This window comes from Bos indicus x Bos taurus, chromosome 5 (genome assembly GCF_003369695.1).
Source record: "Bos indicus x Bos taurus breed Angus x Brahman F1 hybrid chromosome 5, Bos_hybrid_MaternalHap_v2.0, whole genome shotgun sequence".
NCBI lineage: Eukaryota > Metazoa > Chordata > Mammalia > Artiodactyla > Bovidae > Bos > Bos indicus x Bos taurus.
The window spans coordinates 19,326,167-19,340,134 of NC_040080.1; the positions used below are offsets into that span (position 1 = coordinate 19,326,167).

Below are 13,968 nucleotides of genomic sequence, written 5' to 3' on the forward strand. Positions count from 1 at the left end.
CCATGAAAAATATTTAGCCAGAATTTTATGGAGGAGATTTGAGGGGAGACAAAGTGGTTCTCATTCCATCTGGAAGGAGGTTTGCTTACCTTTGCTGCAAGGAGCACTGTACTCAGCAACTGCAAACTCATCTGAATAAAAACAAAAACAGTCAAACAAAGTGAGAGGGAAAGCAAACATCGATGGGATATAGGTTAGTGAGAGAATCTTTATTGTGGGAAGAATTGTATCAGAAACACCAGCATCATTCATTTGATGTGTTCTCACTGCCTTGTGTCTTCAAATACTTTATACTTTATGTTATGCTTTCCTTTACCCTAAACTCTTGAAGGGCAGCAGTTTAGATATCATACTTATTTAAATTTCATATTGTCCTATAGTTGATTTTAACTGAAGAAAAAAGAACTAGATATCCTACAGGTGCTTTGTATTAGGAATAGTACAATTATACAATAGGTAATTTCTACAATGTTTGTGTAGAAGATAAAGACAGGAGAATCAGACTTGGTGGAGACAAAATGAACTGATGAGAGCAGTTAGTTTAATGAACTGGCCCAACACATCTTTCAAATATAAATCTCTGATCAAGAATTTAATTTCTGTGTGAACGTTGCTCTCACTCACCTGTCTCATAATAGTCATAGACTTTCACTATGGCAGGTTTCAGATCCCTTACTGGGATGTCTTGCAGAACTGTGAAGGTCAAGGTCAGGGTCTCATTTGTCACCTATAAAGCAAAAAGGAATTAAATGACCCTCCAGGGAGCTTCCGTCTCTCTTCTTTGAGTGAGTTTAAGTATTCACCTCTTTTGGGGAAAAACTTTTTGTCAACTAACAGGGTCCTTAAATTGGGTTAAAAGCTCTCAAAGTAGATGAAAACTTCCCCAAACTGTTTCTTAAATAGCTAAAACTATTCATACACTCCCATTAATATGAGTTCATGGCTCTGTTTATTGGGGTGAATGATGTATGCTTTTTATTGTTTGAATACCTATGTTTATTTTTAAGTATCAGAATTCAATATTTTCAGTTCTCTATCATGCAGAAATACTTGTTAACTCAAAATACGTGTATATATATATATATGGCTGAGTCCTTTCGCTTTTCACCTGAAGCTGACACAACATTGTTAATTGGCTCATGTATGCGTGCTAAGTTGCTTCAGTTGTGTCTGACTCTTTGCGACCCTATAGACTACAGCCCACCAGGCTTCTCTATCCATGGGATTTTCCAGGCAAGAATACTGGAGTGGGTTGCCATGCTCTCCTCCAGGGGATCTTCCTGAACCAGAGATTGAACTCTTGTCTGTTATGTCTTCTGCATTGGCAGGTAGGTTTTTTACCACTGAGCCACCTGGGAAGCCCAACTGGCTATACCCCTGTATAAAATAAAAAGTTTAAAAAAAAAGGAATATAAAAGGCAGATCGCTGCAGACTTAAGGTTCATAAAATTGTAAGCTATAATATCCATCAATATGGGAACAAATAAACTATGTAACACACAACTACAAAACCAGATTGGTTTATTGATGGACTGATCTTATATTTTATGGTCTAAGTCCTTCCTGAGATTGGTATTACCCTTTTGTCTTACTGATGTGATGTTGAAATGTGTGTGTGCTGAGTCATGTCCAACCCTTAGCGACGCCAAGGACTATAGCCCACCAGGCTCCTCTGTCCATGGGATTTCTCAGGCAAGAATACTGGAGTCGGTTGCCATTTACTTCTCCAGGGGATCTTCCTGACCCGGGGATCAAACCCTTGTCTCTTAAGTCTCCTGCATTGGCAGGTGGATTCTTTACCATTGGTGTCACCTGGTATATGATATTATGTTGATTATGTTGATATAATAATTGACTAACCCCAATGGTTGCTTCCTTCTATTATGCAGTATTTGCAAAATAACTTGTGCACATAAGTCAGCACCTTTTGTGGAGAATTTCTTGCTTTTGGGGGGTCCTAGAAATATTCATATCCCAATATTATATATAAGTCATTTCTTCCCATAGTCCCAGATGAAATATAAATAGAGGAGAGGAGAATATTTATTGGAACTAATGTTAGAATTCTCAAATTTTTAGTATGGAGATGATGTCTCCAAAAATGTCTTATCTGTATATTTTGCAACTAGACTGGCAGGGCACTCACCTTATCCAGATAAATCAAAACATGGTTGTTGCTAACTTCTGTTCGGCTCACGTTAGATCTTTCTAGCTGAAGAAAATTAAGACATTGTAAATGTTAATAAACAGGTGAAAACCCTGGGGAACCAGATAAAAGAATGTTTATTACCAAACTAAGCCTGAGGGTGAAATTTCTTGAAATGCTTTTTATAAGCAAAGACAATAATGTGGCAAAATTAAAGAGGAAAGGTAATTGGGATGCAGGGTTTAATATTAGTATGATACAGGACCTATGTATAAAGTTGATTTATTTGAGGAACAGGGAACAAAAAAGCTTAGAAATTACCCATATCTCAAGGTTCAATTCACATTCCATTCCTTTATGGAGGCTTTTTTTTTTCTTTACTTTTTCTTATTCTCAGTTTTCTCTGTACTTCTGCAATAGTTCTACTTTGTTAATCTTTTTCATATTTTTTCACTGGTTCATGTGCTTATGCTTTATTTTCTGAAGATTCTAAGCTCCGTTAAAGTAAGAGCCTGCCAACACTTTTTTTCCTAGTAGATGGGGCTCCTACCATAGTGCTGTTCATGACAGGAGACAGACTGCTGCTGTGTCACTAAAGCAGTGGACAGGAAGGATGCTGGAGCTGGCATCCAGCATCCAGGTCTGCCCAGGAAGCTCAGAAGACTAAATTAATATGATCCCTAATAGCTGCCACCCCAGTATGATCCATGGTGGAATAACAGTCTCAAAATTGTCTGAGTTGACCACTGAAGTTAGTAGTGAAAGACTAGTTAATGATAACAATGCTTCATAAAACTAGAAGAAAAGGAGAAAGTTTTACAGACCATTTGTTTTTCATGGGTGGCAGTTTTGGGTTATTAGTACTTAAAATTAATATTTCAAATTAATATCTTAATGGAAATGTGACCAAAAAATCCATCACAAAATTTTGAGACCCATTAAAGCAAAGTTTAATGGGAAAACAAACAACTCCCCATACAAACATACTAAATTATATTTCTGCATTTGGTGAAAGTAATGTCTTTGGTAGGAGTTGATTTAATAGTATTTTATATTAATGTCTTAGTCTAGAGATATATAAAACATTAAATAAAATAGAGTCTCCTTGGCTTATTGTAAACCTACCATTTTCACTGTTGGTTTCAAGGGAATGAAGCCAGATACCATCTTCACGTCAACAATTGCCATATTGGAGGCTGGACGGCTTCCAATATAACTAAAAATCCAGGGAAGAAAGGAGTTAGGATTTTCTGTGTCATTAAATATTCTTTTTCTATGTCCATTAAGCACATAAGAGTCCTGAAAGGTACCAGAAATCTTCCTAAATTTCTTATCAAGGAGCTAAAAAAACTGGCTGTGCATTAGAATCTTCAGGGGAGACTGTTGAAGCCACAGAGACCAGGCCTTACTCCAGACCAGATGAATCAGAATTGCATGGGTGTGACCTCTGAGCATCTGCCTTTTAAGAAAGCTCTATAAGTGCTGTATAGTTGGGCAGTTCAGTTCAGTCGCTCAGTCATGTCTGACTCTTTGCGACCCCATGGACTGTACCATGCCAGGCCTTCCTATCCATCACCAACTCCCGTCCAACACCATACTCAAACTCATGTCCATCGAGTTGGTGATGCCATCCAACCATCTCATCCTCTGCCGTCCCCTTCTCCTCCCACCTTCAGTCTTTCTCAGCATCAGGGTCTTTTCATATGAGTCAGTTCTTCATATCAGGTGGCCAAAGTATTGGAGTTTCAGCTTCAGCAACAGTCCTTCCAATGACTATTCAATACTGATTTCCTTTAGGATGGACTGTTGGATCTCCTTGCAGTCCAAGGGACTCTCAAGAGTCTTTTCCAACACCACAGTTCAAAAGCATAGATGGGCATGAGATTGCTAATCTATCCAGTTATTTGTTACATGTACTTTGTCTTTTTTCCTGAATAATATCCCCAACCAGGTTATAATATTCTTGTTGTTCAGTCACTAAGTCGGGTCTGACTCTTTGTATCCCATAGACTACAGGATGCCAGGCTCCCTTGTCCTTCCTATCTGCCAGAGTTTGCTCATAATATCTTGTGGACAGATACAAATAGCCCAGTAGTTATTTGAAAATGGCTGCATATGTATATATTTCCCCCAGATTGATTATTTTATATATAATCTGAGATTTAATTATCACCAGTAGGAATTTTAACTAGAGAGTCACTACTCCCTTCTATTCATACTTTGCAAGAGGTCTCCACCTTTGTCCTGGATAAAGCAAGAATAATATCGGATTTCATGACAATAGAATGAAATCAGGATGAATCATTATATTAGAATAAAATCAGGAATTCAGGTTAGAGGCAAGGGGTAATGTTCTTTATGTAATTATTATTGAGGGGGTTAATAAGCTGTAAATAAGGAGATTAGACATTAAGAGATCCTGCAGTGGGGGATATACAATGTAAACTTCATCACTGAGAAATTCTGTGTCAACATGGGAACAGGTTGCTTTTTCAATAAATGCAGAACAGACATTCACCGTCATGCTGCTCTGCTTAATGCGGAGTTCTAGTGAGAAGATTGGCTGTTATACCCAGAACTACATGATGCAGTCAGAGGTCTTACCTGACACTCAGTGAGATCTGGAAGCTGGTGTGGGCTTTGGGTCCATCACAAGTTTGGGGCAGAGTCTGCACCTCCAAAGCAAATGGGAACTCGTCTTTTTTCGGGAGAATATTGTATTTCAAAGATGTCTGTGGAACAGAGAAAAATCTGTGATTTTTCCTTCTCCAGGACTCCTCCCAGATACCTCAACCCTTTCTCTCATTTGCGCCATCGTTCACTGAGTTACGACTTTTCATTGACCGTGGTGACTCTGGATCTTCTGTGCCCAGAATCTCACCTGGAGGTAAACACATCCTTCTCCTGTGACTGACATGCTGTACTCTCCAGGCACCTCTGGCAATGAAACCTGCTGTAGTAACAGGCGGTTGCTGTTTTCCACTTGGAATTTTGTGGAAAATGTCCCTGAAGACTGGATGGTCACCTGTGCAGCCTTCCTAGCGCCGGTGAAAGTGGCTGCTCCGTATCTGGACAAGGCGTGGAGAGCTACCACTGTGTCCTGGAAGAGACAGGTGAGAGGACCCACTTAGGCATGACAGCCCTTGAAAGACCCATAAGTCCATGTTGTTAATAGTGAAAGTCACTCAGTCATGTCTGACTCTTTGCGACCCCATGGACTGTAGCCCGCCAGGCTCCTCTGTCCATGGAATTCTCCAGGCAAGAATACTGCAGTAGTTAGCCTTTCCCTTCTCCAGGGTATCTTCCTAACCCAGGGATTGAACCCAGGTCTCCCGCATTGCAGGCAGATTCTTTACTGTCTGAGCCACCAGGGAAGCCCAAGAATACTGGAGTGGGTAGCCTATCCCTTCTCCTGGGGAACTTCCCAACCCAGGGATAGAACCAGGGTCTCCTGCATTGCAGGAGGATTCTTTACCAGCTGCATTACCAGGGAAACCCAAAATCCATGTTAGTTGCCACAAAAGGAGCTTCGGTTTCCTATTTCCTGTTCCCCTCACTACTTTAGTAGTAGAATCCTCATTTTAAGATTGATTATAATCCTTACATAGATGACAGAACCATATCCTTTGCGTATCTACCTTGGACTGTATGGTTCTGTCATGTATCTATCCTTATTTCTCACCATCCTTGAATACTAATAACATTTTTCCTCATTTCAAATTATTCTTATCTTCATTTTCTTCTTCTTATACATGTTTGTATCTCGTTCAAACATTTTGCTACCTGAAGGTGAAGTGAAAGGTTCTGGCTAAGCACGGACCTGGGTGGAGGAGAAGCCCCCCTGGCAATTCTGCTGCTTTGAGATCCACTTCACGATGCTCGTGGCACGTTTGAGGTCCTCTGGGTTCGGGGCCGGCTGGGCCGTGACGTGAGCAAGGATCACGTAGGCCGTCATCTCCACCTCCGCAGACGGAGCCCTGGGTTGGTAAATGTCCTCCGTGAGCACCCTGGGTTTCTGAGGTCGTGTCCAGTGGATGGTATTATCTGGATGTGAGAAAAAGATTTTTTCATGTGGTATGTAAGTGACCACATACTCATGTTCAACTTCAAGTAAAAGTACAGGAGCCAGACCTGCAGTGAGGGTTTCCTTCCAATGATAGTCTGTTAAACCTTATCTGGATGCTTTTCCTTATGGGACAAGCTGAACTTAACTTCTCATAGAACTTGGGCTAAGGCGGTCATGTTGTTGGAGTCCAAAGCCTACAGCCATCCAAGTTGTGAAATGGTTGCTGCAGTTGTATTGGTGGAAGAAATAGCCGACCAAGTTCTCTGATTGGTTGTAGTAATTTCCTGTATCTGATGTTATTCTAACCTTGTCTAGGGTTTGTTCCCGGAGAAGGCAATGGCAACCCACTCCAATACTCTTGCCTGGAAAATCCCATGGACAGAGGAACCTGGTAGGCTGCAGTCCATGGGGTTGCCAAGAGTTGGACACAACTGAGCGACTTTACTTTCACTTTTCACTTTCATGCATTGGAGAAGGAAATGGCAACCCACGCCAGTGTTCTTGCCTGGAGAATCCCAGGGACAGAGGAACCTGTTGGGCTGCCGTCTATGGGGTCGCACAGAGTTGGACACGACTGAAGTGACTTAGGAGCAGCAGGGTTTGTTCAGTTTTCTATAAAGCCTGTCTTTGGAGATTGCTTATGAGGATCACAAATCACATGAGATAATGGAGTTTTCACTGATTAGATTAAAAAAGTAGAGTAATTCTCAAAATACCAAACGCTGACAGGGTGTGAAATAACAGGTTCTGATTTATACTGCTGTGGGAAGTAAACAGCTCTTTGGAGAGTATTTGGCAGTAATCCAGCAAAGGGGAAAATGTACTGAGCTCACGAATCCACCGGTTATGCTTTCCAAGTTCAAGTTAGACAAACTCAGGTACTACCCCCTCAAGGAGAATATGAGTATTCATTGCATCATGGTTTGCCACAGAAGTAAATAAACAAGAAAAGATCCATGAGAAGAGACACTCTATATAAGTTACGACCTTTCAGTATATTGTAATGTATTATGCTAGTCAATCTAATAACACGGACCATAGCCTTGTCTAACTCAGTGAAACTAAGCCATGCCCTGTGGGGCCACCCAAGATGGGTGGGTCATGGTGGAGAGGTCTGACAGAATGTGGTCCACTGGAGAAGGAAATGGAAAACCACTTCAGTATTCTTGCCTTGAGAACCCCATAAACAGTATGAAAAGGCAAAATGATAGGATACTGAAAGAGGAACTCCCCAGGTCAGTAGGTGCCCAATATGCTACTGGAGATCAGTGGAGGAATAACTCAGAAAGAATGAAGGGACGGAGCCAAAGCAAAAACAATACCCAGCTGTGGATGTGACTGGTGATAGAAGCAAGGTCCGATGCTGTAAAGAGCAATATCGCATAGGAACCTGGAATGTCAGGTCCATGAATGAAGGGAAATTGGAAGTGGTCAAACAGGAGATGGCAAGAGTGAATGTCGACATTCTAGGAATCAGTGAACTAAAATGGACTGGAATGGGTGAATTTAACTCTGATGACCATTATATCTACTACTGCAGGCAGGAATCCCTCAGAAGAAATAGAGTAGCCATCACGGTCAACAAAAGAGTCCGAAATGCAGTACTTGGATGCAATCTCAAAACGATAGAATGATCTCTGTTCGTTTCCAAGGCAAACCATTCAATATCACAGTAATCCAAGTCTGTGCCCCAACGAGTAACGCTGAAGAAGCTGAAGTTGAATGGTTCTATGAAGACCTACAAGACCTTTTAAAACTAACACCCAAAAAAGATGTCCTTTTCATTATAGCGGACTGGAATGCAAAAGTAGGAAGTCAAGAAACACCTGGAGTAACAGGCAAATTTGGCCTTGGAATACGGAATGAAGCAGGGCAAAGGCTAATAGAGTTTTGCCAAGAAAATGCACTGGTCATAACAAACACCCTCTTCCAACAACACAAGAGAAGACTCTACACATGGACATTACCAGATGGTCAATACCGAAATCAGACTGATTATATTCTTTGCAGCCAAAGATGGAGAAGCTCTACACAGTCAACAAAAACAAGACCAGGAGCTGACTGTGGCTCAGATCATGAATTCCTTATTACCAAATTGAGACTTAAATTGAAGAAAGTAGGGAAAACCACTAGACCATTCAGGTATGACCTAAATCAAATCCCTTATGATTATACAGTGGAAGTGAGAAATAGATTTAAGGGCCTAGATCTGATAGATAGAGTGCCTGATGAACTATGGATGGAGGTTCATGACATTGTACAGGAGAAAGGGATCAAGACCATCCCCATGGAAAAGAAATGCAAAAAAGCAAAATGGCTGTCTGGGGAGGCCTTGCAAATAGCTGTGAAAAGAAGAGAAGCGACAAGCACAGGAGAAAAGGAAAGATATAAGCATCTGAATGCAGAGTTCCAAAGAACAGCAAGAAGAGATAAGAAAGCCTTCCTCAGCAATCAATGCAAAGAAATAGAGGAAAACAACAGAATGGGGAAGACTAGAGATCTCTTCAAGAAAATCAGAGATACCAAGGGAACATTTCATGGAAAGATGGGCTTGATAAAGGACAGAAATGGTACGGACCTCACAGAAGCAGAAGATATTAAGAAGAGGCGGCAAGAATACACAGAAGAACTGTACAAAAAAGATCTTCATGACCAAGATAATCACGATGGTGTGATCACTGACCTAGAGCCAGATATCCTGGAATGTGAAGTCAAGTGGGCCTTAGAAAGCATCACTATGAACAAAACTAGTGCAGGTGATGGAATTCCAGTTATTTCAAATCCTGAAAGATGATGCTGTGAAAGTGCTGCACTCAATATGCTAGCACATTTGGAAAACTCAGCAGTGGCCACAGGACTGGAAAAGGTCAGTTTTCATTCCAATCCCAAAGAAAGGCAATGCCAAAGAATGCTCAAACTACCGCACAATTGTACTCATCTCACACGCTAGTAAAGTAACGCTCAAAATTCTCCAAGCCAGGCTTTAGCAATATGTGAACTGTGAACTTCCAGATGTTCAAGCTGGTTTTAGAAAAGGCAGAGGAACCGGAGATCAAATTGCCAACATCCACTGGATCACTGAAAAAGCAAGAGAGTTCCAGAAAAACATCCATTTCTGCTTTATTGACTATGCCAAAGCCTTTGACTGTGTGGATCACAATAAACTGTGGAAAATTCTGAAAGCAATGGGAATACCCAGATTACCTGACCTGCCTCTTGAGAAACCTATATGCAGTTAGAACTGGACATGGAACAACAGACTGGTTCCAAATAGGAAAAGGAGTACGTCAAGGCTGTATATTGTCACCCTGCTTATTATTTAACTTCTATGCAGAGTACATCATGAGAAATGCTGGGCTGGAAGAAGCACAAGCTGGAATCAAGATTGCCGGGAGAAATATCAGTAACCTCACATATGCAAGTTGTGGCTTTCTTTGTGGCCTAAACGGTAAAGCGTCTGCCCACAATGCTGGAGACCTGGGTTCAATCCCTGGGTTGGGAAGTTCCCCTGGAGAAGGAAATGGCAGCCCTCTCCAGTATTCTTGCCTGGAAAATCCAAGGATGGAGGAGCCCTGTACACTACAGTTGCAAAGAGTCGGACATGACTGAGCGACTTCACTTCACTTCAGATACGCAGACTACACCATCCTTATGGCAGAAAGTGATGAGGAACTAAAAAGCCTCTTGATGAAAGTGAAAGTGGAGAGTGAAAAATTTGGCTTAAAGCTCAACATTCAGAAAACTAAGATCATGGCATCTGGTCCCATCACTTCATGGGAAATAGATGGGGAAACAGTGGAAACAGTGTCAGACTGTATTTTTGGGGCTCCAAAATCACTGCAGATGGTGATTGCAGCCATGAAATTAAAAGACGCTTACTCCTTGGAAGGAAAGTTCTGACCAACCTAGATAGCATATTGAAAAGAGAGACATTACTTTGCCAACAATGGTCCATCTAGTCAAGGCTATGGTTTTTGCAGTGGTCATGTATGGATGTGAGAGTTGGACTGTGAAGAAGGCTGAGCACCAAAGAATAGATGTTTTTGAAGTGTGGTGTTGGAGAATACTCTTGAGGGTCCCTTGGATTTCAAGGAGATTCAACCAGTCCATTCTAAAGGAGATCAGGGCTGGGTGTTCATTGGAAAGACTGACGCTAAAGCTGAAACTCCAATACTTTGGCCACCTGATGCGAAGAGTTGACTCATTGGAAAAGACTCTGATGCTGGGAGGGATTGGGGGCAGGAGGAGAAGGGGACGACAGAGGATGAGATGGCTGGATGGCATCACCGACTTGATGGACATGAGTTTGTGAACTCCAGGAGTTGGTGATGAACAGGGAGGCCTGGCCTGCTGCAGTTCATGGGGTTGCAAAGAGTCGGACATGACCGAATGACTGAACTGAACTGAATGTATTATGCAGCAGTGAAAATTAACACACCCGTACAAGGGACTCCTTTCAGCCTAACATTGAACTTAAAATACAAAAGGTAAGCAGACAGACAAGGATCAAGTAGAAATACTTAGAAGGATGATAGCTCTTATCTAAAGATGAAAAATGTAAACATTCTGAATATTATTTAGGATTACACATGCAATAAAAAGATAAATCTATGGAGATTGTAATGACAAATTCTAGATCAACTACTTTTTAGAGTAGGAGTGGTACCCTGAGGGTTTTTCCAGCATTGGTAATATTCTGTTTCTTAAGCTGAAAGGGAGGTATTAAAGGTATTTGCTAATTGTTCTTTACACATTTTTGTATATCTGAAATGTTTCTCAGTGCATTATAAGAGTAAACAACTAATAGCACTGTCAAGGGAGAAAAGAAGGATATGTTTTATTGGATATCTTATTATTTGCATTTTATTTTTACTTCTTCTACCTCTCATATAGACCATTACATATACAGAAATATTGTGTGGATAATGAATAGACTTGTCCAACATCATCAGTTTTGTGAAATGAGCATAAAACACTAGAATTTATTCATGGGATTACTTCCTTCAGTCTTATGTTTAAAATGATATGATACACTGGGTGTGGGTGGGGCATATATTGAGAACTGATATCTTAACCAATAGCTAATACTTGTACAGCACTTGCTCTAGGCCATATACTTTTTTAGCACTAGTCTTCAGAGGCCAAGCTTCTTACTATTACAGTCTACTGCCTTTTAATCTTTGGATGTGTAACTTGAGTAAGAAACTTCGAGTCTATAATGATATAGAGGGACTTCGTTGCTGGCCCAGTGGTTAAGACTGAGCCTTTCAATGCAAGTGGTGTGGGTTCGATCCCTGGTCAGGGAACTAGGATCCCACATACTGCATAGTGTGGCCGAAAATTAAAAAATAAACAAAATGTAAATATAAGATATAGTTAAAGAAGAGAGGGAAAGGGATCCTGAGAGGTAGTCATGGGAGACCTTTGGTGTGGAATTCTTGATCCCGAGAATATGGGATGGGAGAAAGTTCTCGGGTGTGCTCTCACCTTCCTTCACGGCTTCCTCATACAGTGACGTCAGTACCTCTGTCCTCCTTTCCTGGTTACCCGCCAGGGCAAAGGCATAGGCCAACAGTGCCTTGGTGTAGACGTGGCTGCCTTGGGATCCTTCCTTGGCTGACTTCCAGGCTGAGTCCAGGCAGAACAGGGCATTGCGGACGACAGGGTGCTGGCGAGAGAGAACAGGAAGGGGGTGCGCTGTGTGAATAGGGAGGTTGGGGCCCCCAGGTAAAAACGGACCACAGCACAGAGGTCAGGTTGTTCAGCATTTATCCCTCTAGCCTCATTCTTAGGGAGGGAGAGAATAGTATTTTTTAATCTGTTAGTCTACATTCATAGTGCAAGAATATAATCCATATCTTTAGAATTTTAGATTCTATGTGTGTGTGATGCTGGTGGTGAGGTTGCTAGGGAAGAAATAGACAAGGGCCATCACTGGGAAAGTGTAAATGTATCTTAGTGGTTTGATCAAATTCTCTAATGATCTGGGAAGCACTGGCATTGCGTAGTGGGAAAGCTGAGTAAGGTGACATTTCAGACAACATGTCAGCAGTTTCATGGCATCCAGAGCAATGCTTTAGCCAGGACACGTACTGTAACAGGGAGAGGCATCTCTAGAAGGGCGATGGTGATGTAGGCAGAGAGGGTCACTTCATCGTCCACCCCACCCTGTAAACATGAGACAGAGAGAGATTTGAGTAAGAAGGACATTTATAGTGATCCAGCTTACCTTAGGAAACAAGAAAAATCTCAAATAAACAATTTAATCTTATGCCTGAAGCAACTAGAACAAGAAGAACAAACAAAACCCAAAGTGTGTAGAAGGAAAGAAATCATAAAGATCAGAGCAGAAATAAATGAAATAGAAACTAAAAATTAAAAAAAGGGTCAGTGAAACTAAAAGCTGATTCTTTGAAAAGACAGACAAAATTGATAAACCTTTCACTTGACTCGTCATGAAAAAAATAAAAGGGAGCGGGCCTAAATCAATAAAATCAGATGGGAAAAAAGGAGAAGTTACAACCGACACTACAGACATACAGAGGAGTACAAGAGAGCGCTATCAGCAACTGTATGTCAATAAAATGGACAATCTAGAAGAAGTGGACAAATTCCTAGAAGGTGCCATCTCCCAAGAAATTGAACCAGGAAGGAATAGAAAGTTTGAACAGACCAATTACCAGTACTGAACTTGACTCAGTACTGGTCAAGTTCTGAGTCGTTTAAAACTCCCAATTTAAAAACTCCCAATAACTAATTGAGTTTTTAAAATAATTTAAAAACTCCCAATAACTTCTGAGAATGCTCTTCATCAGCTCCTTGTATTCTGTTGTCAAGGGATTTGTCCTAATCCATATTTATCACCGTGGGGCAAAGTATCACATTCACCCTAAGTTCCATCCCCTCTTTCTGGTGCTGCTATCCAGGTTTTATTTTCATCTGATTTCCTTAAGGAATCCTTAGGTTATCACTTCCTCTCCTTATCCTTGTGGACAGTATACTGGACAAACAAAAACTAGCTCTGGGAACACTTCACCTTGATGGCATTGTTAAGCAGAGTCCCAGTACTCCTGAAACAGCCATTGCTCTTCTGCTTTTGGGCCAGCCAGGTGAGAGCTTCAGTAATATGTGCTTCATCAATGAAGATATAGCCTCGAGCCTGGGCAAAACTCTTCAGTACAAAGGCCGTGAGCCTGTGGGGGAGAGGAAGTGGTGATCACATCTATGTTGGTACAGTGGTTTCATAACCACTTCACAGCAGCAGCCTGCACAGGACACGTCTCATACACTGATGTGAGTCATCTAATAGACATACTTGTGTACTCAGAGCTTCCATTGCCTTTACTTGATGAATCTGCTGGATTTAGTACGGTTGACTCTTGAACAACATGGTTTGAACTGCATGAGTCCACTTACTCAATGGTTTTTTTGTTTGTTTTTTTAACAAATACGTACTGCAGTACTACATGATCCCCATTTGGTTGAATCTGTGGATGGACAACTGGGTTACAGAGGGCCAACTGTAGAGTGACAGTGTAGAATTTTCTACTGCTGAAGGTCAGCACCCATAACCTGCATGTTTTTCAAGGGTCAGCTGTACTCCTAATGTTACTTCTTTTTTTTTTTCTGTTTGATTAAGGCTTTAAATCTTTAGTGATTTTCCTTTGTAGATGGTAGAATTTTCTCATATACAGCTCTTACATGTGGTACCTTTTGACACTGTTTTGCCTGAGGTATCTCTTTTTTTGATTTTTTT

The 13,968-nt window shown here is 41.2% G+C and overlaps 1 protein-coding gene across 2 annotated transcripts in view; it reads right to left on the reverse strand.

Moving 5' to 3' along the window:
* Window positions 1-13,968, reverse strand: part of LOC113892422 (alpha-2-macroglobulin) — a 72,425-nt gene that overhangs the window by 396 nt on the left and 58,061 nt on the right. For both annotated transcript variants that reach the window (XM_027541260.1, XM_027541259.1), the window contains exons 27-36: window positions 13,249-13,405; window positions 12,306-12,380; window positions 11,700-11,880; window positions 5,967-6,190; window positions 5,028-5,246; window positions 4,751-4,878; window positions 3,272-3,362; window positions 2,147-2,212; window positions 625-727; window positions 90-131 (exon numbers count right to left, since the gene is read on the reverse strand). In XM_027541260.1, coding sequence (XP_027397061.1) covers window positions 90-131; window positions 625-727; window positions 2,147-2,212; window positions 3,272-3,362; window positions 4,751-4,878; window positions 5,028-5,246; window positions 5,967-6,190; window positions 11,700-11,880; window positions 12,306-12,380; window positions 13,249-13,405 — 1,286 coding nt within the window. The remainder of the gene's footprint in view (window positions 1-89; window positions 132-624; window positions 728-2,146; window positions 2,213-3,271; window positions 3,363-4,750; window positions 4,879-5,027; window positions 5,247-5,966; window positions 6,191-11,699; window positions 11,881-12,305; window positions 12,381-13,248; window positions 13,406-13,968) is intronic.